This window comes from Choloepus didactylus, chromosome 2 (genome assembly GCF_015220235.1).
Source record: "Choloepus didactylus isolate mChoDid1 chromosome 2, mChoDid1.pri, whole genome shotgun sequence".
Taxonomy (NCBI): Eukaryota; Metazoa; Chordata; class Mammalia; order Pilosa; family Megalonychidae; genus Choloepus; species Choloepus didactylus.
The window spans coordinates 20615776-20641336 of record NC_051308.1 but is presented as its reverse complement, the minus strand read 5'-3'; the positions used below and the strand labels follow the sequence as shown (position 1 = coordinate 20641336).

The 25561-nt window shown below is 43.7% G+C and overlaps 1 protein-coding gene across 1 annotated transcript in view; it reads left to right on the top strand.

The window, feature by feature from the left end:
• NID1 (nidogen 1) overlaps window positions 1-13188 on the top strand; it is an 82248-nt gene extending 69060 nt beyond the window's left edge. Inside the window, exons 16-20 of the mRNA XM_037821626.1 lie at window positions 6623-6794; window positions 7666-7823; window positions 9137-9260; window positions 9958-10070; window positions 11058-13188. Coding sequence (XP_037677554.1) covers window positions 6623-6794; window positions 7666-7823; window positions 9137-9260; window positions 9958-10070; window positions 11058-11179 — 689 coding nt within the window. The 3' untranslated portion in view covers window positions 11180-13188. The remainder of the gene's footprint in view (window positions 1-6622; window positions 6795-7665; window positions 7824-9136; window positions 9261-9957; window positions 10071-11057) is intronic.
• The last annotated feature ends 12373 nt before the right edge of the window (window positions 13189-25561 follow it).

Below are 25561 nucleotides of genomic sequence, written 5' to 3'. Positions count from 1 at the left end.
TTACATAATATAGCAACATTTCTGTGAACTTGTTCCTACTATATCCATCAGAAATTAACAGACCATAGTCATTCCTGGGCATCCCCAGAACGTTAAATAGCTTATCTGTTCTTCTTGGATTATTGTTCCCCCTTCCTTAATTGCTCTCTACTGCTAGTTCCCCTACATTCTACATTATAAACCATTTGTTTTACATTTTTCAAAGTTCACATTAGTGGTAGCATATAATATTTCTCTTTTTGTGCCTGGCTTATTTCGCTCAGCATTATGTCTTCAAGGTTCATCCATGTTGTCATATGTTTCACCAGATCGTTCCTTCTTACTGCCGCGTAGTATTCCATCGTGTGTATATACCACATTTTATTTATCCACTCATCTGTTGAAGGACATTTGGGTTGTTTCCATCTCTTGGCAATTGTGAATAATGCTGCTATGAACATTGGCGTGCAGATATCTGTTTGTGTCACTGCTTTCCGATCTTCCGGGTATATACCGAGACGTGCAATCGCTGGATCGAATGGTAGCTCTATATCTAGTTTTCTAAGGAACTGCCAGACTGACTTCCAGAGTGGCTGAACCATTATACAGTCCCACCAACAATGAATAAGAGTTCCAGTTTCTCCACATCCCCTCCAGCATTTGTAGTTTCCTGTTTGTTTAATGACAGCCATTCTAACCGGTGTTAGATGGTATCTCATTGTGGTCTTAATTTGCATCTCTCTAATAGCTAGTGAAGCTGAACATTTTTTCATGTGTTTCTTGGCCATTTGTATTTCCTCTTCAGAGAACTGTCTTTTCATGTCTTTTGCCCATTTTATAATTGGGCTGTCTGTACTATTGTCATTGAGTTGTAGGATTTCTTTGTATATGCAAGATATCAGTCTTTTGTCAGATACATGGTTTCCAAAAATTTTTTCCCATTGAGTTGGCTGCCTCTTTACCTTTTTGAGAAATTCCTTTGAGGTGCAGAAACTTCTACGCTTGAGGAGTTCCCATTTATCTATTTTCTCTTTTGTTGCTTGTGCTTTGGGTGTAAAGTCTAGGAAGTGGCCGCCTAATACAAGGTCTTGAAGATGTTTTCCTACATTATCTTCTAGGACTTTTATGGTACTTTCTTTTATATTGAGATCTTTGGTCCATTTTGAGTTAATTTTTGTGTAGGGGGTGAGGTAGGGGTCCTCTTTCATTCTTTTGGATATGGATATCCAACTCTCCCAGCCCCATTTGTTGAAAAGACCATTACGGCTCAGTTCAGTGACTTTGGGGGCCTTATCAAAGATCAGTCGGCCATAGATCTGAGGGTCTATCTCCGAATTCTCAATTCGATTCCATTGATCTATATGTCTATCTTTGTGCCAGTACCATGCTGTTTTGGCAACTGTGGCTTTATAATAAGCTTCAAAGTCAGGGAGTGTAAGTCCTCCCACTTTGTTTTTCTTTTTTAGAGTGTCTTTAGCAATTCGAGGCATCTTCCCTTTCCAAATAAATTTGATAACTAGCTTTTCCAAGTCTGCAAAGTAGGTTGTTGGAATTTTGATTGGGATTGCATTGAATCTGTAGATGAGTTTGGGTAGAATTGACATCTTAATGACATTTAGCCTTCCTATCCATGAACATGGAATATTTTTCCATCTTTTAAGGTCCCCTTCTATTTCTTTTAGTAGAGTTATGTAGTTTTCTTTGTATAGGTCTTTTACATCTTTGGTTAAGTTTATTCCTAGGTACTTGATTTTTTTAGTTGCTATTGAAAATGGTATCTTTTTCTTGAGTGTCTCTTCAGTTTGTTCATTTCTAGCATATAGAAACATTACTGACTTATGTGCATTAATCTTGTATCCCGCTACTTTGCTGAATTTGTTTATTAGCTCTAGTAGGTGTATCGTTGATTTCTCAGGGTTTTCTAGATATAAGATCATATCATCTGCAAACAATGACAGTTTTACTTCTTCTTTTCCAATTTGGATGCCTTTTATTTCGTTGTCTTGCCGGATTGCCCTGGCTAGTACTTCCAGCACAATGTTGAATAACAGTGGTGACAGTGGGCATCCTTGTCTTGTTCCTGATCTTAGAGGGAAGGCTTTCAGTCTCTCACCATTGAGTACTATGCTGGCTGTGGGTTTTTCATATATGCTCTTTATCATGTTGAGGAAGTTTCCTTCAATTCCTACCTTCTGAAGTGTTTTTATCAAAAAGGGATGTTGGATTTTGTCAAATGCTTTTTCAGCATCTATTGAGATGATCAATTGATTTTTCCCTTTCGAGTTTTTAATGTGTTGTAATACATTGATTGTTTTTCTTATGTTGAACCATCCTTGCATGCCTGGAATGAACCCCACTTGGTCATAGTGTATGATTTTTTTAATGTGTCTTTGGATTCGATTTGCAAGTATTTTGTTGAGGATTTTTGCATCTATATTCATTAGGGAGATTGGCCGGTAGTTTTCCTTTTTTGTAGCATCTTTGCCTGGTTTTGGTATTAGATTGATGTTAGCTTCATAAAATGAGTTAGGTAGTGTTCCATTTTTTTCAATGTTTTGAAAGAGTTTGAGTAAGATTGGTGTCAGTTCTTTCTGGAAAGTTTGGTAGAATTCCCCTGTGAAGCCATCTGGCCCTGGGCATTTATTTGTGGGAAGATTTTTGATGACTGATTGGATCTCTTTGCTTGTGATGGGTTGGTTGAGGTCTTCTATTTCTTCTCTGGTCAGTCTAGGTTGTTCATATGTTTCCAGGAAATTGTCCATTTCTTCTACATTGTCCAGTTTGTTGCCATACAGTTGTTCATAATATCCTCTTATAATTTTTTTAATTTCTTCAGGATCTGCAGTTATGTCACCTTTTTCATTCATTATTTTGTTTATATGGGTCTTCTCTCTTTTGATTTTGTCAGTCTAGCGAGGGGCTTGTCAATCTTGTTGATCTTCTCAAAGAACCAACTTTTGGTGATATTTATCCTCTCTATTGTTTTTTTGTTCTCTATGTCATTTATTTCTGCTTTAATCCTTGTTATTTGTTTTCTTCTACTTGGTTTAGGATTGGTTTGCTGTTCATTTTCTAGCTTCTTCAGTTGATCCATTAGGTCTTTGATTTTGGCTCTTTCTTCCTTTTTAATATATGCATTTAGTGCTATAAATTTCCCCCTTAGCACTGCTTTTGCTGCATCCCATGGTTTTGGTATGTTGTGTTCTCATTTTCATTCGTCTCTATACATTTAGCAATTTCTCTTGCTATTTCTTCTTTAACCCACTGATTGTTTAGGAGTGTGTTGTTTAACCTCCAGGTATTTGTGAATTTTCTAAGTCTCTGATGGTTATTGACTTCTAATTGTATTCCATTGTGGTCAGAGAATGTGCTTTGAATAATTTCAATCTTTTTAAATTTATTGAGGCTTGTTTTATGTCCCAGCATATGATCTATTCTGGAGAAAGTTCCATGAGCACTAGAAAAGTATGTGTATCCTGGTGATTTGGGATGTAATGTCCTGTATATGTCTGTTAAATCTAATTCATTTATCAGATTGTTTAGGTTTTCAATTTCCTTATTGGTCTTCTGTCTGGTTGATCTATCTATAGGAGAGAGTGATGTGTTGAAGTCTCCCACAATTATTGTGGAAACATCAATTGCTTCCTTTAGTTTTGCCAGTGTTTCTCTCATGTATTTTGTGGCACCTTGATTGGGTGCGTAGACATTTATGATTGTTATTTCTTCTTGCTGAATTGCCCCTTTTATTAGTATGTAGTGGCCTTCTTTGTCTCTCAAAACATCCCTGCATTTGAAGTCTATTTTATCTGAGATTAATGTTGCTACACCTGCTTTCTTTTGGCTGTAGCTTGCATGAAATATTTTTTTCCATCCTTTCACTTTCAGTTTCTTTGTGTCCCTGTGTCTAAGATGAGTCTCTTGTATGCAACATATTGATGGTTCATTTTTTTTGATCCATTCTGCGAATCTATATCTTTTAATTGGGGAGTTTAATCCATTTACATTCAGCGTTAAAACCGTGAAGGCATTTCTTGAATCGGCCATCTTATCCTTTGGTTTATGTTTGCCATATTTTTCCCTCTCTCTATTAATATCCTTTATTGTACCCATACCGAATCTCTTTAGTACTGAACCTTTCTCCAAGTCTCTCTGTCCTGTCTTTGTTTCTCTGTCTGTAGGGCTCCCTTTAGTATCTCCAGTAGGGCAGGTCTCTTGTTAGCAAATTCTCTCAGCATTTGTTTGTCTGTGAAAAATTTAAGCTCTCCCTCAAATTTGAAGGAGAGCTTTGCTGGATAAAGTATTCTTGGCTGGAAATTTTTCTCACTCAGAATTTTAAATATATCGTGCCACTGCCTTCTTGCCTCCATGGTGGCTGCTGAGTAGTCACTACTTAGTCTTATGCTGTTTCCTTTCTATGTGGTGAATTGCTTTTCTCTTGCTGCTTTCAGAACTTGCTCCTTCTCTTCTGTGTTTGACAGTGTGATCACTATATGTCTCGGAGTGGGTTTATTTGGATTTATTCTATTTGGGGTTCGCTGAGCATTTATGATTTGTGTATTTATGTTGTTTAGAAGATTTGGGAAGTTTTCCCCAACAATTTCTTTGAATACTCTTCCTAGACCTTTACCCTTTTCTTCCCCTTCTGGGACACCAATGAGTCTTATATTTGGACGTTTCATATTATCTATCATATCCCTGAGGTCCATTTCGATTTTTTCAATTTTTTTCCCCATTCTTTCTTTTATGCTTTCATTTTCCATTCTGTCATCTTCCAGGTCACTGATTCGTTGTTCAGCTTCCTCTAGTCTTGTACTATGAGTGTCCAGAATCTTTTTAATTTGGTCAACAGTTTCTTTAATTTCCAGAAGATCATCCATTTTTTTATTTAGTCTTGCAATGTCTTCTTTATGCTCTTCTAGAGTCTTCTTGATTTCCTTCATATCCCGTACTATGGTCTCATTGTTCATCTTTAGTTCTTTGAGTAGCTGCTCTAGGTGCTGTGTCTCTTCTGGTCTTTTGATTTGGGTGCTTGGGCTTGGGTTATCCATATCGTCTGGTTTTTTCATATGCTTTATAATTTTCTGTTGTTTTTGGCCTCGTGGCATTTGCTGAACTTGATAGGGTTCTTTTAGGGTTTGTAGACCTATTGAAGTCCTTATCTCTAATTTTTCAGATCTACAGCTTCGTGGAGTACACTTTCTCTAACTAGCCAGCAGGTGGCGTCCACGAGCCACCTGTTCTCCACAAGCCAGTTCTCCCCTGCTTAGCCTTTTTGGTGAGTGGGGGAGTGAGTCTTGTGGGGCCCAATTGGTGTACCAAGCTTGCGTGTGTAGTTGGTGTTGCCTGCCCTGTATGTGGGGCGTGTTTCTGGGCAGTCGGGGAGGGGGGGGGTGGCCCTAACAATCAAATCTCCCTGATGATCCTAGAGTTTTAAAGCTGCTGCAATAGTCTAATCCTTCAGTTCAGTCCTGCCACAGTTTGTCTCTGCCACTGACCCACAAGTCCTTGGTATTGGCGTATGGCTCCTGAGACTTGCAAGTGGGCCCCTCTTCCAGGCTGTGCACCCCGGGTCCTCTGTTGAGGGATGACTGTGCTATGTCACAGGTGAGTGCTGTCCCCCCAGGGCAGTTCTGGGCTGCTGGGCTGTGTAGGGAGGCTCCCAGTCTGCTCAAATGATGGCTGAATGGGGCTTTGTTAATTCACACTGCTCCACCTTCCCAACTCTGGGACAATCAGCTGAGGTTGCAGGGAAGGCTAATGTCCACGCCCAGTTTTGTGGTGTGTGCCTGTTATTTGAAGCACTTCCGTCACACTGGGTTGTCTGGGGCAGCTCTGAGCTATGGGGCTGGCGATGGGCAGGAGTGTTTCCTGTCCACCAGGATGGTGGCTGTGAGCAGACACCCCCCTTTTCTTGGGAAGTTGTGGTGTTTAGTGAATTTTCTCAGCCACTGGATTATTGCCTTTTGTCACAGAGCTCTCTTAGTTCTGCTCTTGACTTGACGTGCCCAAACTGCAATTCTTTGAAGCTTTCTGTATTGGATTTAGATTTCGCTGATCTCAGCAGTTCGACATTTTCATGAGTGTTGTATGAAGTATGCCCAAAGACAGATTGCTCTGTGGTGTCCAGTCCACGCAGTTCCTGGATTTTTACCTACTTTCCTGGAGGAGTAACTAAAACTTACAGCTCACCAATCTGCCATCTTGCCCCGCCTCCCCCAATCTTCCTTTATACCTACATGCCCAACAGACCCCTGTTGGTCCTTAAAGAACCAGCTTCACAGGGTGTCACCTCACCCGGGAACCCTTCCTGATTGTCCCGGCTGGGTCCAGTGCCTCCTCCATGCTCCCATAGAACCCTAAACTCCGTCTGCATTGTGACCGCCTGGGGGCTCCTTGAGGGCAGGGGACCATGGCTTCTCACCATCATCGAAGTCCTAGTACCAACAAGGTGCCCAGTGGATGTCTGCCGAGTGGATAGAGTGGTTTTGAATTTATCATTTTGAGTGGTCCTTATAAGCAATAAGCATTTTTCCCATTTGGTTTCTCAAGTGGAAGGATTGGAAGTCATGTGAAATAACACTGAGTGATCAGAAAAATCTAATCTTGCTTCAGTCATTCGGAGGAGTTCTGTGTTTGGTCCTAGATCTTGGAAGCCCAGAAGGCATTGCCCTTGACCATCTTGGCCGCAACATCTTCTGGACGGATTCTCGCCTGGACCGAATAGAAGTTGCAAAGCTGGATGGCAGCCAGCGCCGGGTGCTGTTTGAGTCCGATTTGGTGAATCCCAGAGGCATCGTTACGGATTCCATGAGAGGGTATCTTTGTGTAAATATGTGTGTGCATCCATTCTTTTTCCATCTACCTTTTTTTTGGTTATTCTCAAAATTAGGCTCTAATTCCAACATTGTTCTCCTGCAATGAATGAGTGCAGGGTATAGTTGGTGACTTGCAGATATCTATTGTGAAATGCCACAACACTTATTGCAGCCCCCTGTGATCAGGGCTCTAAGGTGATGTGGATTTGATACCATGCTTAACTTTCAAATCTTTTACCAAGAGATTTTGTAAGTTCAAGCTCAGAAATTGGGTATTTTTCATATGGGTTGAATATGGATCAACTCCCAAGTTGTACCTCCTGTAAAAGAGTATCTGGGAGCATATCCTGGGACTCCTTCCTGGAGGCAGGCCCTGTTTGAAACACCTTGGAGACCTGCTCCTGTGGGTTTCGTCAGCACATCAGCACTTGCCCTCCCTTCCCTTCCACTGGCTCTGCACCTGACACACAGGTCCCTCTGCTGCTTGACGTTGTGATGCTGTTTGAGACCACAGACCCTGGCGCATCTGCATCTCTGCCTTCACCCAACCCCTCTGGGTCTGCTGTGCCTGCCTGTATGATGGCAGCATGTGGAGAATTTCCCTGAGTTTTTCTTTTTTTTTTATGTCAGTGATGTTTAAGGACACTGAATTGGTTAGTAATAGAATGACCAAATTAGTGTGAGGGACCAAATCCACATATTTTGCAAAGGAAAACAGGTCCTACCACCTCCATATCCTTTTTAGCCATTCTGTGTTTTCTTATCTGCTAGTTTCTTCACCATAGGGTTTTTTTTTTTAATGCTTTTTGCAAACTTTTCTCATGCACCTTTATCATTTCCCTCCCTCTCTGCCCTCCTTTCTCTTCTCCAGAAACCTTTATTGGACAGATTGGAACAGAGATAGCCCCAAAATTGAAACTTCCTACATGGATGGCACAAACCGAAGGATTCTTGTGAAGGATGACCTGGCCCTGCCCAACGGGCTGACCTTTGATGCGTTCTCATCTCAGCTCTGTTGGGTGGATGCAGGTGCTGGAAAACCCAAGGCCTGACTCCTGGAGTTTGAGCAGGGCTCTTTTTCCCTTTTTATGTTAAACCAGTAATTGTTACCCACTGTGAGCTAGCCAAGCTGTACATCAAGAATATCCATTACTAGGAAGAGGGCATAAGATGTATTTTTTCCTTCCCTTCACAAGAAGCTAGTACATCTGTGCTCTGAAGTTTATTGTTTTTCCTAGACCCCAAGATTGATGAAGTCCAGAGAGAGTTTACAATCTTCTAAGTCAGAGGTTGGCAAATTATAGCCCATGGGCCAAACCCACCTTGCCACCTGTTACTGTACAACCCAGGAGCTATGAATGTTTTTGCAGTTTTAAATGGTTCTATTTTAAATGATTATATAAGTACCTATTAATATCCTCCTCTATTTTGCCTCTTGGCCCACAAGACCTAAAATATTTACTATCTGGCCCTTTAAGAAAAAGTTTGCCAACCCCTGTTCTGACTGGCACTGCACGTAGCCTGTGGTCATTTCGAGATATATTAAGCATTTCCCAACTTATATTCTTGTAGCTTCCTCTTGTCCCCAAGAGCTTAGGCAGGACTTGGAGTCCCTGATTTGTGCCACTGCCTTGATAGATTTTGGGTCTTCCTTCAGGCTAGAGATGTGAGCAGGCTGGTTCAATTAGAGAAGGAGCATCAATCAGCTGTCAAGTTTTGATTGAGTACTCTCTCTGCTCCAGATACTGTTAGGTGCCAAGGGGGATACAGACTGTTAGCCATGGTCCCTGCTAAGTTGGAGAAGACAAGGAGTAAGGCATGAATGGTTGAATGAAAACATGAGCATTAAGTTACAGTCCTAATGCAGGGATTGACACACAGATGGGCACAGCTGCCAAACAAGTGGTGCAGCTTAGCAATTCTTAAGGAGCTCTGTACTCAGGGAGGGAGGGACTGGAGAGGCTTCACTGAGGAAGGACTAAGCAAGAGCTGGAAGGTAGCATACTTCCTACTAAGAGAAAGGCAACATGAGGAGTAGAGCAGGACCAGCCATCACCTGTGGCTCTGGGTTTGGGTAAAACGTAGCTGGATCCTCTGCTCTGGCTCACCTCTGCCCCTCAGAATCAGTAGTGGGTGGCAGAAAGGAGGTGGATGTTGACCAATGAATGGGGCAAGAGAGCATCAAGAAACAGTTCTCATTTTTAATAGCAAGTCCCCTGTGTTCTCTACGATTTGTCATTATAACACTGAATTTCTCTCAACCTTGCCCCCACTACTCTTGTTTTCAACACAAAAGGGCCATTTCTTGTATGAACAATGAACGGCTTGTTTCCCCTCTACAGGCACAAATCGGGCCGAATGCCTGAACCCTGGGCAGTCCAGCAGACGCAAGGTTCTTGAAGGGCTTCAGTATCCTTTCGCCGTCACGAGCTATGGGAAGAATCTGTATTACACAGATTGGAAGACGTACGCCAGCTGCGGCAGTGTGGGGGTCGGGGTGGGCCTAGCCTGGCACCTTCTGTCTCTGACAGGCTGGAGCCCTCCCCATCCAGCCTCTTGGCTTGACCTTCGCCCTCCAGATAAATGTCCCCTGTTCCCTCACACTTCTGGTTGTCAGTAGACAGGGAAGAGGTGAAGGAAGAAGGGCGGGTGAGGTTTCTAGAGGGGGACCAGGAAGGGGATGCTCCTGGCTGGGCAGTTTCAAGTCTGTGAACTTGGACTTCCTGAGCACGTCTCTTCTTTCCTCCAGGAGCTGGCCCAGAGTTGTTTGGCTGATGGGTGCCTTGCCTTGATGGCCCACCCACTTCATTATTGGTCTTTAACAGAAACATTTTGCAGCCTTTTCTTAATGGCCCCTTCTTTTAAAAGGAGGAGTGGAACTAAGTAGGCAGCTGGCCAGGGGTGTCTGTACAGAAAGCTGATTTCTTAGCCTGGAATTTAGAGTGGGAGGGGAAAGCTATTTGAGCTTTGTCCTTTTTTAAAAAGCTAATGAAACGCAGGCTTGACCCAGTGCCAGGAGGAGGGAGGGCTGTCTAGGAGGCAAGGCCACCATGTCCATTTGTGTTCTTCAGTTTATCCCTGAAGCTACAAAAGGGACTGCCCCATAGGGAAAAGTTCAAGCCGTTGGATGTGTTTTTATCTTTTGCGCTTTGATGCTTTCTAGGAATTCTGTGGTTGCTGTAGATCTTGCTATTTCCCAAGAGATGGATAACTTCCACCCCCACAAACAGACCCGACCATATGGCATCACCACTGCCCTTTCTCATTGTCCTCAAGGTAACTCACTTACATTCTCACCGCTTGGTGGCTGGTGGCTCCCTAAGGCTCGGGGCCCACACTCTGACTGCTACCTGTATGGCCTCCAGGAGCATGGAGCACTTGTTAGAGATAGTAGTTATTTATTGGGTGAAGCCTGATAAATAAATAGAAAACATTGGAAAATGAACTGGACAAGGGTGCAGAAAAGCATTGAGTGAGTGTTGGGCTGGATCTTCAGGTACCAAATAGGAACGTCAACCTTAGGGTCTTTGCTGTTTTAAAATGCCATCCTTATGGCCTAAAAACAGAAACATTTATAATGAACAACATGTATATAGCATTTACTGTGAGCTAGGCACATCACATGTCTAAACTCAGAGTCCTAAGTGTTTTGTATTCATGAATCCATTTAATCCTCAGAACAAACTTATGAAGTAATACTATTAGTACTGTTATTATCCCCATTTTATAAATAGGGAAAACAAAGCACCAATTGGTTAAGGAACTTGCCCAAAGTCACACAGCTCAGACTGGCAGAGTAGGGGCTGAGTCTAAGCAGCCTGGCTTGAGGGTCTAGGTTCTGTTGCCTTTCAAGGCTTCTCTCCTAACCCACTTTCTTTCTTGACTTCCCCCTTCTTCCCAGTCAGGTGTGAACCCAGAATAGAGAGTGCTTTATATTTTGTGCTTTGAACTCTTAAAAATTCCAACTTCAGATTGTAATCAGAACTGGAGAGTGCTCCCTGAGGTCTGTTTAATAAATTTGATGGTAAATCTGCATAACCCCCTCAGGATTCAGTGTTTTTGTCTCTTTGGTTTAATGATAAGGAAAAGGAGAGTAGATAGCTTAGCTAAGTGCCTAGTACAGTGTTTGCTGTTCCCTTGGAGCTCTCACAAGCTTGGCCTCATGGAAACTGAAAAAGGGTGTTAATGAGAAGGCTACTGTCTCAGATGGCTGTTGTGTCAGGTCAGAGAACAGACTGTTGAACCAATTTCTGCCTTTTTCAGGCCACAACTACTGCTCAGTGAACAATGGCGGCTGCACCCACCTCTGCTTGGCCACCCCAGGGGGCAGGACCTGCCGATGCCCTGACAACACCCTAGGAGTTGACTGTATTGAGCGGAAATGAAGACAGGAGTGCCTTATTCCCTCTCCAAGTATTTCACAGCAACGCCCTACTTGAAAGGTCCAGACTGAAAACTGTTCTCTGGCTGAGTGGCCACCAGGCCCAGGGCCAGCCCAGCCTGGGCCCCAACAACTTTTTCCTCACCACCCCCCAAAACACACACCCTGGGCTTCTGTAATGGGACAGCCTCTACCTTTCATGAAGACAGAAAACTCCCCTGGCCCCAATGCTCAGAGAAGCTTATACCACCCTGAGTGAGGAGTGTGTGCCCTGTCACATTTCCCTGGGAACTTTTCCCATCTTTATCACCACAGTGGTGAACAGAACCTCTGTAGGCCTGAGTTGCCTCTTCCCTTGTGGCCTTATGAGCTCAGCCTTACTCGGAGATACCCACCACCCTGTCATCCCCTCAACACACTAGCTAGGGCCCCTTAGGTGAAGTTGTGAGTAAAGGAGGGAGTTAGACCTCCCACACTTATTCTCTTGGTGCTCTGATTTTCCTTTTTATACTCCCAGCTTATTACTCCCCAGCTCTTTATCACCTTCTTCCTACCAAAGGCTCCCATTATAGTGAGCATGCCCTGCATTTTGATCAAACCCCCCCCGTCCAAGAGATATATGGGTACTTGGTGACTGATCGTGGGCAGCCCCTCTTGGATAAGATATTGGCATTTCATCAGTGGCTTTTAGTTGTCTGGCCTTAAGTCAGAGACATGTCCAGTGGTAGGAATTTCAAGGTGTTGAGTCAGATGATTGAGGATAGGGGATTCCTGTTATGTGCCTTAAATTACACCAAAGATTGCCAGATTACTCCTCTCCACCCAGAGCACCTGGATTGCAACATCTGGTCTGTTGGGTAACACAGCCCCAGTACTGGCACCAATGTCCAGCCACTTTGTGGAGACCCAGCTGAAGTACGAGCTGGGGCTGGTATCAGGTGAATGACCCACCCCAGTCCCTCACCTCTGGCCTCTACTCCCGAGAGCCAATTTACAGTCAGTGAACTTGCTTCTTTGTTTCTCCTTCTATCCGTGGCCCTTGCTGGTTATGTTGTCATCCAAGGACACAAAGCTGGGGGATGCTGTGTCCTCAGTCCAGTAGGACCGAATTGCTAATGGTTCAGACATTGTATTGCTCAATGATATAATTAAAGGAATCATTGCCTCATTCCATGTTTATGTTTCTCCAATTTGGTTAGAAAACATCTCCTGATGACACGAGTAACTAAATGTTATCTTATTATAAGCTGCTTCCCAGAGTCATAAAGAAATAGATATTTTGGATCCAAAGCTGAGAATAAGGGATTTGAATCAGTAAAATATGGGTTAGGGGAGTAGAGAAGACTCAATGAGAAGTATCACCAAGAGGTTGATCAAGAGCAGGAATGGAAAAACCACGAGGAAGGGATGGGAGAGAGGATTTGACGACAGCAATAAGAAAAACCTTTAACTCCAAAGGGAAAATGGTACATTTGCCAAAGAACATTATAATAAAGCACTTAGAAGAATTTGCCTGGTTTTCCCTTTGGGGAAGGGAGCCTTCCCCTTCTCTTCAAACCCCAGTACACTCAGCCCCACTAACCTGAACCCCCTCCTGCCACTGTCCTCACCTTCTCCTTGCAGAGGCAGCACATTGGAACCTGAATCAGTAGTCTTTCCTTGAAAAATTGGAGTTTGTTTTGAGAGGCAAATATACCCCAAGAATCACAAAATTTCGGAAACGTGGCTCTTTTATATAGCCCAATCCCATAGATCAGTTTCACTTTCTTTGTGTATTTATCATTCCATATCAAGCCCTTATATCAAATGTTTGTCATGACTTTGTATCATTTTTAACTGTTTTCTTCATTTTAATAGATTCATTCTAAAATTTTTAAAATGGAAAATTCTTAAACTGTGGAAACCATTGAAGGTGCTTATTAACTATCCCCTTGGATTTATGCAAGTGTCTCCTTGAGTTTACAGTTGTATAAGTTGTGAGTACAGAAAATAAATTTGTGTTAAAAAGAAAAATCTTCCTCTGTCTTTTATGAATGAACAGATGTAATGCCAAAGTTGCTGATTCACAGTGGAAAGACAGACAGCCATTTAATAATCTGCAAACCTATACAACCCAGAGATTTATAACCCCTGATGTTACAAGGGACAGTTAGTTTCCCAAGCCAGTCCACAAAAGACTTATGGACTTATAATTGATTTTAAAATGTAATTATATTATGGATTCCAGACCACTCTTTTTGACATTGTTTTCATTTTTAAGAAATGTGTTTCAACTGCAGGCAATAGAAACAGTTTCCTGATTCAGTTCTTTTCTTCCCCCCTCCTTATCTCCAAAAGGAACAAAGATGCTTTCCTAACACTGGCCTGGAGTGAGACCACTGGTCTGTCCTAACCTGCCAGCAGTGGGCAATGCTACCTATGCTGGGCCCTTGGCATCTGACTTGAAAAGAGTGGAGGTAGGATGGGGTGCTCAGAACAGCAGTTGTACAGAAGGGAATTTGTACATAAATCCATCTGTGAAACAGCACCATCAATGTTGATGTAAGTATATGGGCTTTAAATATATAGCTTGCCAGTGTGAATTCTTGGAAGGGGACAATTTATATTTAAAGCGCAAAACTTCTGGTGCTTTATTCTAGTCATAAAACCTGGTTACCAAAGATTGGCAAAATTTTGATCATTGTTGTAGTAGGCAGAATTCTATAGATGGTTCCCCAAACCCCCAAGATTTCTGTCCCCTGGTTATTCAATCAAGCTTTAATTCTAGGGACTGCTATGAATGGGGCTTTGAAAATATAATCAAGTTTACTAACCAGCTAAATTTAAAATAGGGAGATTATCCTAGATTACGCAATTGGGCCCTTCAAACAGATGAGGAAGGCAGAAGGGTCAGGTGAGGCAGAAGGAGAGGTCAGAGAGATTTGAAGCATCAGAAGGACCCAACCCACCACTGCTGGCTTTGAAGATCAGAAAGGGGCCATGAGCCAAGGAATAGCCTGTCAAAGTCCAGAATGACTGCTGTCCACAACCAGCAAGGAAATGGGGACCTCAGACCCACAACCACTAGGCACTGGAGTCTGCCAACGACCTGAATGAACTGGAAGTGTTTCCATCCCCAGAGCCTCCAGAAAGGAATACAGCCCTGCTGACACCTTGATTTTGGCCCCATGAAACCCACAGCAGAAAACCAGCTGAGCTACCCTGTGCCTTGCTTCTGACCTATAGAACCATGAGATAGTAAGTGAGTATTGCTTTAAGCCTCTAAATTTGTGGTAATTTGTTATGGCCATAATAGAAAACTAATACAATGGTGGAGTCTGGGTGAATGGTATATGGGGGTTATGCCGGGTTTATTCCATTTTCCCTTCCACCCTTCCCCACCCTGATCTGTGACCCTAAAAGGCTAATCCATGTGGGCTCTATCTGTGGGTTCCCTTGCCCCTGGCTTCAAGTTGGCATTGGCCAAAGAGGAATCCTGGAAGTAGATGAGAGAGAGAGTGGGGCCAGTGTTTATTTCTCCTACCCCCTCCCTGCTGAGTTGATGAGGGCCAGCTGTATTCCTTCACCAAAGCTCAGAGCCCCTTTCAAGGTGTCCCTCTCTCCCCACACTCAGGGAAGTAGTTACTATCCCTGGGACTGCTCTATTCTTCTTAGGTTTCCCACACCCCAACCACAACTTTTAGCCTCACACAGATTATCCTAATTTTAGTATATCTGCTTTTTGTTGAGGAAAAACTCTATGATCTCTACTTTTGTGTACATTTGAAGTTTTTCTGTAGTTTAGTTTTTTAACAAATTAAAGTGCTATGTCAGCATACCTCAGATATAATTGTGTCTGATTATGCTACACAACAGCTATGGTAACACCAACAGGTATGAAATGCACAGTTCTACAAAAATGTACCAAAATGCAGTAGTCCTTATTTCTATAGCTCATTTTGATTTTCAGACTCTGGGCCCTCAATGATAGACAATTTAGTCTGATCACTTTGGGGGATTTCTCAGTTCAATACATTATTTTCTTGGTCATCCCAGGTTGCAATCTCAGTTGTATTCTACAGTGTTGTTGTCTGTCCTTTCTCAGTGTTCTTCCCTAGACTCAAATCTAAACTCCCCAGAGCTTGCTACTTAGGACACCCCTTCTGAGCCCAGCTTGACCCAGTCTTGGGCTGGCCTTCCACTTCAATTGTCCTTCAAGGGTGCTGCTGGGCTTCCGGTGGCACTGTGTCCACCCGGGTCTCGATTCCTCACAGGTCACCCCTAGCCTCCTCATCTCAACCTTCGACCCTTCCCCACCCTTTCCACCCTTTCTTACCCCTTTTACCTTTCCTCACCCATTTTGCAGACAGGGTAAGTAGGTTTGGCTGTCCTTCCTCCCCTAAGGGAGACTGGGGCAGATTAACTCCCTTGCCACTCTGTTTTTAAGGCTGCCCCCCACAGAGGTCCACGAGGGTGCAGGAGACTCCCGTCCACTGCCCCCACAGGCTCCCCAGAAACTCATGTATCTTATCTTTCTCATGCATTCTCGCTCCATTCTTGCTTTCTCCCTTCTTTCCTCCTCCTCTGCTCTGAGCTCTTTTAGGGGCAGCAAGGGAGGGGTAGGAGCCTCCTCTTCCTGCAGGCATGGCCTTGGTGACTTTTCTGTCTCATGCTGTCATTTGAACAACAGTCCTCCCAGAGGCAAATGGAGGCCTCAGTCCTGTAGTCCATAGGCAGAGTTCAGTATAGAGAGAAAGGACACTCCATAGGTTGATGCCTCAGATGAGTAATTTACCCAATACACACACATACAGAGAGAGAGAGAGAGAGAGAGGGAGAGAGAGAGAGAGAGGGAGAGAGAGTCCAGTAAAGAATTAGCAAAGGCAGGATTGATTCAAAAAGGTTTGGAGGGAACCAGACTATGGGCCTTAAAGCACTGTGAGTGAGCGAGATACACTGTGCAAACACAATTCCTTCAAATGAGTAGTCCTACAGTCAAATGAATCTCCTCTGTTACTTAAACCACTTTTCATTTATACTTATAGCAACTTAACTTTCTTACCTGAAGAATAAAGGTTCTGGGGTCTTCTTACTGTGCCCTGGGGAGGCTTCCATTCTTTCATTCATCCACTTTCTTTCATCCACTCACCAATTGATTTATTTTAAATGCATGGAGTGTCTGCTATGTGCACATATGGTGCTAACGGAAATGTTACATTTAACTTTTGAGACTACAAGAGGCATAAAATGACTACTCTAATATTTTCCCTTGTAAGAATGAGAGAGTATGTGTAAAGCCTGGATAATTTGGGGACTGTACAAAAAACAATGAATGTGTAAACAGGAGGCGGTGGATGTTGCCCAAAGGATGGAAGAACAGAAGGTGATGCTGGAGATTAGAGAGCCAGTCTTCAGTTACTCTGTCAAGGAAGTTCACTCATATTCACTCGGGAGACAGTTGCCGAGCTCCTCCCGCGACAGGCGCGTGCTGGGGAGGGGGTGGGGGGCTACACCAAGAACTTCATACTGCCCCTGCCCTGGTATATACGTGTGAGAGGAACACAGCCCTAAGGGTCGGGTTTTCCCTCCTCTTCAAGGATATGTGGGGAACGGAGAGAATTATCTGATGTCTGTAGCAAGATGGCACCGGCTGCTGGTCCAGTGGGTTCCATGCTCCTCCCTGTTCCCCTTGGGCCTCTAGGGTCCGTGCCACGGATGCAGAACCGCAGAGTGCAGCTCCCCCTGCCCAACGCTGTCTTCTCCTTCCTCAAGGGCTCCCCAGGAGAGGACAGAAGCACAGGGCAGGCCTTCCCTCCGTGATGCCTTCGCTCCCCTCCCAGGACTACCACAGGAGCCCGAGGGTAACAGGCGCTCCTGAAGGGTTACACAGGCATACGGGGGGATTGAGAATAATAGTGACTAGTCCCCAAGAACACAGCCCAGCGTCCACGACCCTGCCCCCTCCTCGCTCCTGTACCCTCCGGCTTCCCTGCCCTGGAGCGCGGCCCCCTCTGCCCTCTGCTGGCGCGTCTACACCGCCTGACAGGATATCCCGCCCTTTCCCCAGGGCCGCCTCGTCCCAAGGCCCGTTCCTTTCCCCTTCAGCGCAGGGTGATCAATAAAAGACTTGCAAGAACAAAAAAAGATCATTTTACAATAACATTTTGAAGGGAAAGTAGAATGGGAACACAAGCACATAGGGAGGAAAGACCGTTAAAGAGCTTAATAGTGTCTCCTTAAAACGGATGATGGTGGATAGCGAACGGCTATTATGTTTGGAGTCCGCAAGATACATTTGTAAAAGTGACGTAACGGTCGTATTTTTTCATATGCCAATATTTACAGTACACTGGAAGTTGCTTCTCTTTGATGAAAAATGTTTGGAAGATGGTAAAAATGTGAGGAGATACCTAGTTGAGCAAAATTCTTTTAGGGGGTACACAAGCAAAACTTTTGAAGACCACCGGTCTCCCGGGCGGAGGAGACAGGGCCCCGGGCTTGCCCGGCAGGACCCTCGCTGCCCGGCTCGGAACCCGAAGTCCAGCACTGGCTGCTCCCCTTTTCCTCTCAGGAAAAAATGTTAAAATGACACAGGAATTAAGACGTGGAAGGGCCTGCAAGGGCTTGAAAAACAGGTTCTAAGACTGGCTTCCTGCTTGCTGGAGGCATAGCTAGGGATAGGGTGACTAACTCCGGGCGTCTCTTCTCGAAGGCAGTCCCAGAAGAGACCACTTGAGGGCGGTATAAGCCTCTCAACGCTTGCGGAGGCGGGGATGTGGGGGGGCGGCTCCCGGCCCTGGCTGCCACGTAACTTCCCCCAAAGAAGCTGCGTTCAGGCTTTCCCATCGGCCTGTTCGAGGCCTTTCTTAATATTGGTTAGTTGCCTAACCTTTTACCCAAGGATATCTAAATGTTACCGTTTCTCAAATGTGTTCAAGCCTCTTCATTTTAATGCAGATTTCCTCCAGGTAGCCCAGCATTTTTCCTCCAAAAGTCATGGCTCTTCATGCAATAAACATTTACACATGTCTATTACACTGTGCATCAGCGTGTTCGGTGTTGTGAAAAATACACAAAAGTCTTCTTAATTGCACTTACGTGCACACATAAGTGTAGACATCTCTTCAGGGACCAGATTCTGAGTGCTTCTAAGTGGAGAGTGACAGAGACTATCAGGATAATTCCAGTCCATGCAGGACCGTTCAAAATAAGACACGGTCCTCGGGCAGAAAGTGTGCATCTAGTCCCTAAGTAGATATTGATGCAGAGAGATTGGTTCGAATAAAAAAGGCTTTAAGAGATCAGAGGAGAGAGAGGGCTCAGGAGATGGTCTGGGGTTCCGTCACTGAGAAGCTTTCATTTGCTGCATATAAATGGGAAATGGGATTCTTTCTTCTCAATAACTTTGTGAGGTAGGATTTATTGTTTCCATTGTGCAAATCAGGAAACTGAGGCTCAAAGAAGTGAAGTACCTTGGCAAATGTCACACAGGAAGTATCAAAGCAGAATCCAAGCCAGATCAGGTTTGCTCTAAAACCCATGCTCAAAACATCCTTCCTCATCTCCCTTTTTAAAAAAATATTTTTAAGTCAAATTTATTTTTATTTTATCTTACTTTATTATTTCTTTGTATTTAACATATTTCCATTGTAGAAAATTGGAAAATAGCTACAAGAAAAAGAATCACTAGTAATCTCATTATTCAGAAATAATCTTATTAATACATTGGAATCTTATCCCAGAAATATTTTAACTACACACACACACCCCATCTTGTTATATATATTTCACAAAACATATATAACAAAAAATGGCATCCTAAATACACCTTTTGGCATTTTTGTTTTCCACATAAGTGAATGTACATATAAGCATCACTTTTAATGTCTCTGTAGTATTCTTTTATATGAATGAACCATAAAATATCCACCAGAGAAGAGGCCATCAATATATGGCTTCCTCTCTCTTGAGAAACATCTTTTTTATGGATGAACATTTAGGATTGTTTGTTTTGTTTTGTTTTGCTATGGTAAATAAGACTTAATAAACACTCTTGTACTTAGGATACTTTCCTTAGGGTAAATTCCAACTCAATAATCAAAATTTTAGGGCTTTTGATAGATACTTCCCTACTGCCCTCCAGAAAATTTGTACCAATTTATACTCCCACCAGCAGCAGTGTTTGAGGGTGCCCATTACACCATATTTTTGCCTTTGGATAGTTTTTCATCTTTGCCAATCAGTTAGGTAAACATAAGGGAGAGATTTGTTTGGTTATTAAAATGGACATTGTTTCAGTTGAGTTGAACTTTTAAAATATGTATTAGCCATTTTAATTTCTTTTGTCAATTGCCCCTGTTCTAGTTTGCTAATGCTGCAGAATGCAAAACACCAGAGACGGATTGGCTTTTATAAAAAGGGGGTTTATTTGGCTACACAGTTACAGTCTTAAGGCCATAAAGTGTCTAAGGTAACACATCAGTAATTGGGTACCTTCACTGGAGAATGGCCAATGGCGTCCGGAAAACCTCTGTTAGCTGGGAAGGCACGTGGCTGGTGTCTGCTCCAAAGTTCTGGTTTCAAAATGGCTTTTTCCCAGGATGTTCCTTTCTAGCAAGCTTGCTTCTCTTCAAAACGTCACTCACAGCTGCACTTAGTTCCTTCTCTTTGAGTCAGCTCATTTATATGGCTCCGCTGATCAAGTCCCACCCTGAATGGGTGGGGCCATGCCTCCATGGGAATACCTCATCAGAGTCATCACCCACAGCTGGGTGGGGCACATTCCAAGCAAATCTAATCAGCACCAAAACGTCTGCCCCACAAGACTATACCAAAGATAATGGTGTTTGGGGGACACAATACATTCAAACCGGCACATTCCACCCCCTGGACCCCAAAATGACATTATCTTTCCGTATACAAAATACATTCATCCCACAACAATATCACAGAAACTTACATCATTTCAGTAACAATAGGTAAGTACAAAATCCCATCAAAATCAATTTAGGCGTGGTCAGTCCTAAGGCATAATTCCCCTCTAGCTGTGGATCTGTGAACTTAGAACAAGTTATGTGCTTCCAATATACAAAGGAGAGACATTCATAGGATAAGCATTCCCATTGCCATAAGGAAAAACTGAAAAGAAAACAGGGTTCACAGGACCAAAACAGTTCCTAAAACTTGCAGGACAAACTCCATTAGATTTCAAAGTCTGAGAGTCATTTACAGAATGACGTTGCATCCTTGGGGCTTGAGAGAGTGGGAGTCTAACCCTTCCTAAGGGCCTTTGTGGCAGCCCTTTCCTCTCCAAACACTTGGGTGAGTGCTCCAACATATCCACACATTGGGGAGACCACCTTCTTGGCCCCACCCTCCTCAAACATTGGGGCAGCTCCCGGATTCCCTTCCATCTCCAGCGCACATGCTCAACCCCTTCAGAACAGTGTGGTGGCAGCCAGGCTCTCCCCAATTCCCTGGGAATGTGCACCAACCTCTTTGGGACCTCGGGTGGCAAAACTCTTCTAGAGCATCGAGGTGGAATGCCCACCCTCGACCTCTGGGGTAAACTCACCCTTTCCATGCATGTGGGCTGCTCCACTCTCCCAGCCCAAGGCCTCTTGATTCCAAACCTCAACCTCCATGGCTCTGTCTTTGAAGAAATTTTTCCTTCAATTTGTTCCTTGTCTTTCTCCTCCAGTCCCGACTGGCAGTGGCTCTGTCTGTAAAGATCTCGCAAAAATTCTGTTGGCTTCGCATGAAGCATACTGGGGTCAAAGCCATCAGACAATAGGACTTTCCACAAATCCTTTCTGGATAATTCCATCTCCAATCTTGGCTTGTACTGAAATGGTGGCTGGGTTCCATGTTTGGTTACATCCTCACGTTGGGCTGTAGCTTCTGGAATTCCACCCCCTGGAAGCCTGTAATTTTCCAAGCCACCAGCCTCTGGTTTCTTTGAACCCAAGAGTTCAGTTCTGAGTTTATCTCTCTCCGCTCGCATTGTACTATAAGCTGCAAGGAGAAGCCAGGGTACATCCTCCACACGTAGTCTGGAGATCTCCTCAGCTAAGTATTCCAGGTTGTCGCTTTCAAATTCTTCCTTCCATCTGACACCAGGACTCAATTTTGCCAAATTCTCTGCCACTTTAAAACAAGGATCGCCTCTCTTCCAATTCACAACAACACAGTCATCATTTCTGTTCAAGGCCTTGTCAGAAGTATCTTTAGAGTCCATATTTCCACAGACAGTCTCTTCAAAGCAGTTTAGGCCTTTTCTATCAAGCTCCTCACAATTCTTCCAGAATCTTCCCCTTACCCATTTGAAAAGCCGTTCCAACATGTTTGGTATTTGCAGACTCAGCAGCAAAAGCACCCCACTTCTCTCGTACCAAAATCTGTTCTAGTTTGCTAATGCTGCTGGGATGCAAAACACCAGAAATGGATTGGCTTTTATAAAAGGGGGTTTATTTGGTTACAGAGTTACAGTTTTAAGGCCATAAAGTGTCCATCAGCAATTGGATACCTTCACTGGAGGATGGCCAATGGTGTCCGGAAAACCTCTGTTAGCTGGGAAGGCACGTGGCTGGCGTCTGCTCCAAAGTTCTGGTTTCAAAATGGCTTTCTCCCAGGATGTTCCTCTCTAGGCTTCAGCTTCTCTCCAAAATGTCACTCTCAGTTGCTCTTGGGGTGTTTGTCCCCTCTTAGCTTCTCCAGAGCGAAAGTCTGCTTTCAAAGGCTATCTCCAGAATGTCTCTGTAAGCTGAAGCTCCTCTCTCAGTTCCAGTGCATTCTTCAAAGTGTCCCTCTTGGCTGTAGCTCCTCTTCAAACATCACTCACAGCTGGGTGGGGCACATTCCAAGCAAATCTAGTCAGCACCAAAACATCTGCCCCACAAGACTACATCAAAGATAATGGCGTTTGGGGGACACAATACATTCAAACCGGCACAGCCCCCTCACCTCCTTAGTTCTTTATTTGAATTGGGACAATCTTATTGATTTGTAAGAGCCCTTTACATTTTAAAGCTAAGTAGCCTCTTGTTATATATATATTGCAAATAATGTTTCCTAAATTTTGTGGAGAGGGTTTTTGTTTTTTGTTTGTTTGTTTGTATTTCTTTAAAAAAAATTGGGTGGGGGGTTGTGTGCCATACAGGGGTCTTAATCTATATGCAGTCAATTCCTGCTACATGCGTCTTAAAGCAGCACGAACTAGAATAAAATTACTAGCCTAGGAGCCGTGAGGCCAAGCATGTCCAGGCTCTCTCACTATGGGAAATGGTATTTTCCAAGATGGCTTCAATACAATCTCCCATCCTACGTATTCTTCTTACAATGTGCTATTGACATTCCTCACATCAAGAAGTAGGAACTATGTTCCTTCTCCTTGAATCTGGATGGGTCTGTGACTGCAGCATAAGTGATATGTGTGCTTCTGAGGGGAGATCATACAAGGTGAAGCAGCTTCCTTTGGTCCTCTTGGGACCCTCTCTCTGAACCAGTCTCCATGATGTGAGACAGCTCAGGCCACACTCAGATGTGGGTGTTAGGGCTGAGGCCCCAGCCTACAGCCAGAACCAGCACCACCGAGAGCCAGATATACAGATAAGGAAACTCTGTGGATGACTCCAGCCCAAGCCATTGTCTGACAGCAATCCAAGTGAGAACAGGCTGGGAGATTCTAATCAACCCCCAGGACCATGGGAGATAATAATAAAATGATGGCTGCTGTTCTCAGCCCAAAGTTTGGACATCATTTATTATACAGCAACATATACATGGTATTTGCAGAGGACAACTTACATAAAAAGCCCAGAAAACAAACACCTCGCTAACCCTTGCTTACTTTACTTATTTGGGAAAAGAATGACAAAGCACGCAGGATCCCTCTCTCTGGGCAACATGTCACAGCCTTGGCACTTGTAACATTTGACTCCTGCTGTGGGCGACTGACACACACACAAGAGCAGATCTTCTGTATAATCTGCAAGCCGCACAGGGCCTCCTCTCTTGAGAAATGTCTTTGGTTCCAGCCACTCAACAGGAAAAACGAGAAGGAGAAAAACTGTTGCTTGGTCTATTCAGTCATGGAATACATTTAGCAAGAGATCAGATTAAAAACTGCCTTCTGGCCTTGTTCACTCAGTCCTATCAGGAAGTAGCCTGATTTGAGCAGAAAACACATTTGTAGCACTGAGATACAAGTGGGATCCTTTAGAAGAGGAAGAAAAAATTATTTGTGAAGTTTGAAATAAACAGCAACATTTGGTGTGATTAGAGGTTCAGTGGGGCTAGGGCCTGAATAATTCCTAAGTGAGGATTTTGTTTGTCAGCCTTTTAGTTAGCGCCAACTGGAAATGAGCTATTGGAGTCATTGTTTCAGGATGTGCTCTTGCCTGCAGTACACCAAGCAGACCTGCGTTATACTATTTTGCCAAATGAGCCTTGGACCTGGAGCAGCTATTAATTGGCTTCTAGCAGTAATTGGGGGACTAAAGGAGATAATAACAAGTGAAAGTGCCTGACATTTAGTGACAGCACAGTAAATGTTTGTTATTTCTTCATTTTATAGCACTTTAAAATTCAGAAAATGCTTTTGCCTTTTTTAAGACTCTGGGGAATGTAGTTAAATAATGCTATTCTCATTTCAGGAAAGATTACACTGAGGCTCAGGGAAGTGAAGTAGTTTGCTTAATATCTCACCATCAGTTTCAGATTTGGGATTCAAACCAACATTTCTCTCGTGTCAAAGCCCATGCTGTATCTATATACCACACCATCTCTGCTGAAAGTATATACATGCCCTACACATTAATCAAGCACCTACTATGTGCCAGATGTTGGGCTAGAAGCAGGATGCAGAGGTAAATAGGGAAGGCCATGCCTGAGCTGAGTCTTAAAAAAGGGAAAGCAGGAGTTTGGCAGGCAGATCAAAGAAGAGCAGGCATTCCAGACAGAGGGGATCACATGTTAAACGTCTAGAGATACTGCTAAAGGAATCTCAGGTAGGGATGTCAACAATGGGCCCTTCTTTAAGGAAAGACTTGGGAACAGGTGAGATAGGGGATTCTGGAACTCCATTCCAGATGTCTTGAATGAACGTTGTAGTCCTTCCTTTGCTTCAGGAAGGCAAGAAGACAAAGGGTTTGCCCATCTCTCCCTCCCAGAATGGCTGGTATCCAATTGTGTCTCTATATCCAATCCTCTCCAACCCTCAGAGGGCGCAGCTCTAAGACAGTCTTGTTGTCGAGTCAGTAGCTTCTGCTGGCAACTTGGGGTCCCCCCCCACACACTTCTTTTCTGGTGCCCATCTTACATGTGTGGCCAGCTTGCTACCTTGCGAGCACAGAAAACACACCAGAAACACTGGTAAAACAGAAGTAACAGACAGGTTCTGAAATATCTCATATCCCCATTACCATTAAGGAACCCAGAGCCTTTCTAAAGACCAAAAACAGAGACCCAGAGTTCTAAGCCTTGATTCTCATAGATATGAGTTGAAAGTTACATGCTAGAGAGGCAAAGATTCATGGAAGATAAAAGAAAACATATTTTTCTTAAGTCATTGAAAATCTTGAAATACGAAATCATGTCATGAACCAATTTAAGAAGGATTGATTCATCATTAAGTAGTCTCCTAAAGTAAAACATTCTGTCTGATTTCCAAATACATGCACTCATTCGTGACAAGCTATAGACAGTAATAAGTATTTCTACCTATGATAAGGGGTTCCAATGCTTTAATGAGAGTTATCTCATAACAGAATATTTGGAAAACAGACACAAGAAAAATATTCACCACCGTTTCGGTTTGCTAAAGCTGCCGGAATGCAATATACCAGAAATGGATTGACTTTTAACAAATTTATTAAGTTACAAGTTACAGTTCTAAGGCCATGGGCAGAGGCAGGGCAAGATGGCAGACTGGTGAGCTGTATGTTTTAGTTACTCCTCCAGGAAAGTAGGTAGAAAGCCAGGAACTGCGTGGACTGGACACCACAGAGCAATCTGACTTTGGGCATACTTCATACAACACTCATGAAAACGTGGAACTACTGAGATCAGCGAAATCTGTAAGTTTTTGCAGCCAGGGGACCCGCACCCCTCCCTGCCAGGCTCAGTCCCGTGGGAGGAGGGGCTGTCAGCTCCGGGAAGGAGAAGGGAGAACTGCAGTGGCAGCCCTTATCGGAAACTCATTCTACTGATCCAAACTCCAACCATAGATAGACTGAGACCAGACACCAGAGAATCTGAGAGCAGCCAGCCCAGCAGAGAGGAGACAGACATAGAAAAAAACAGCACGAAAAACTCCGAAATAAAAGCGGAGGAATTTTAGAGTTCTGGTGAACATAGAAAGGGGAAGGGCAGAGCTCAGGCCCTGAGGCTCATATGCAAATCCCGAAGA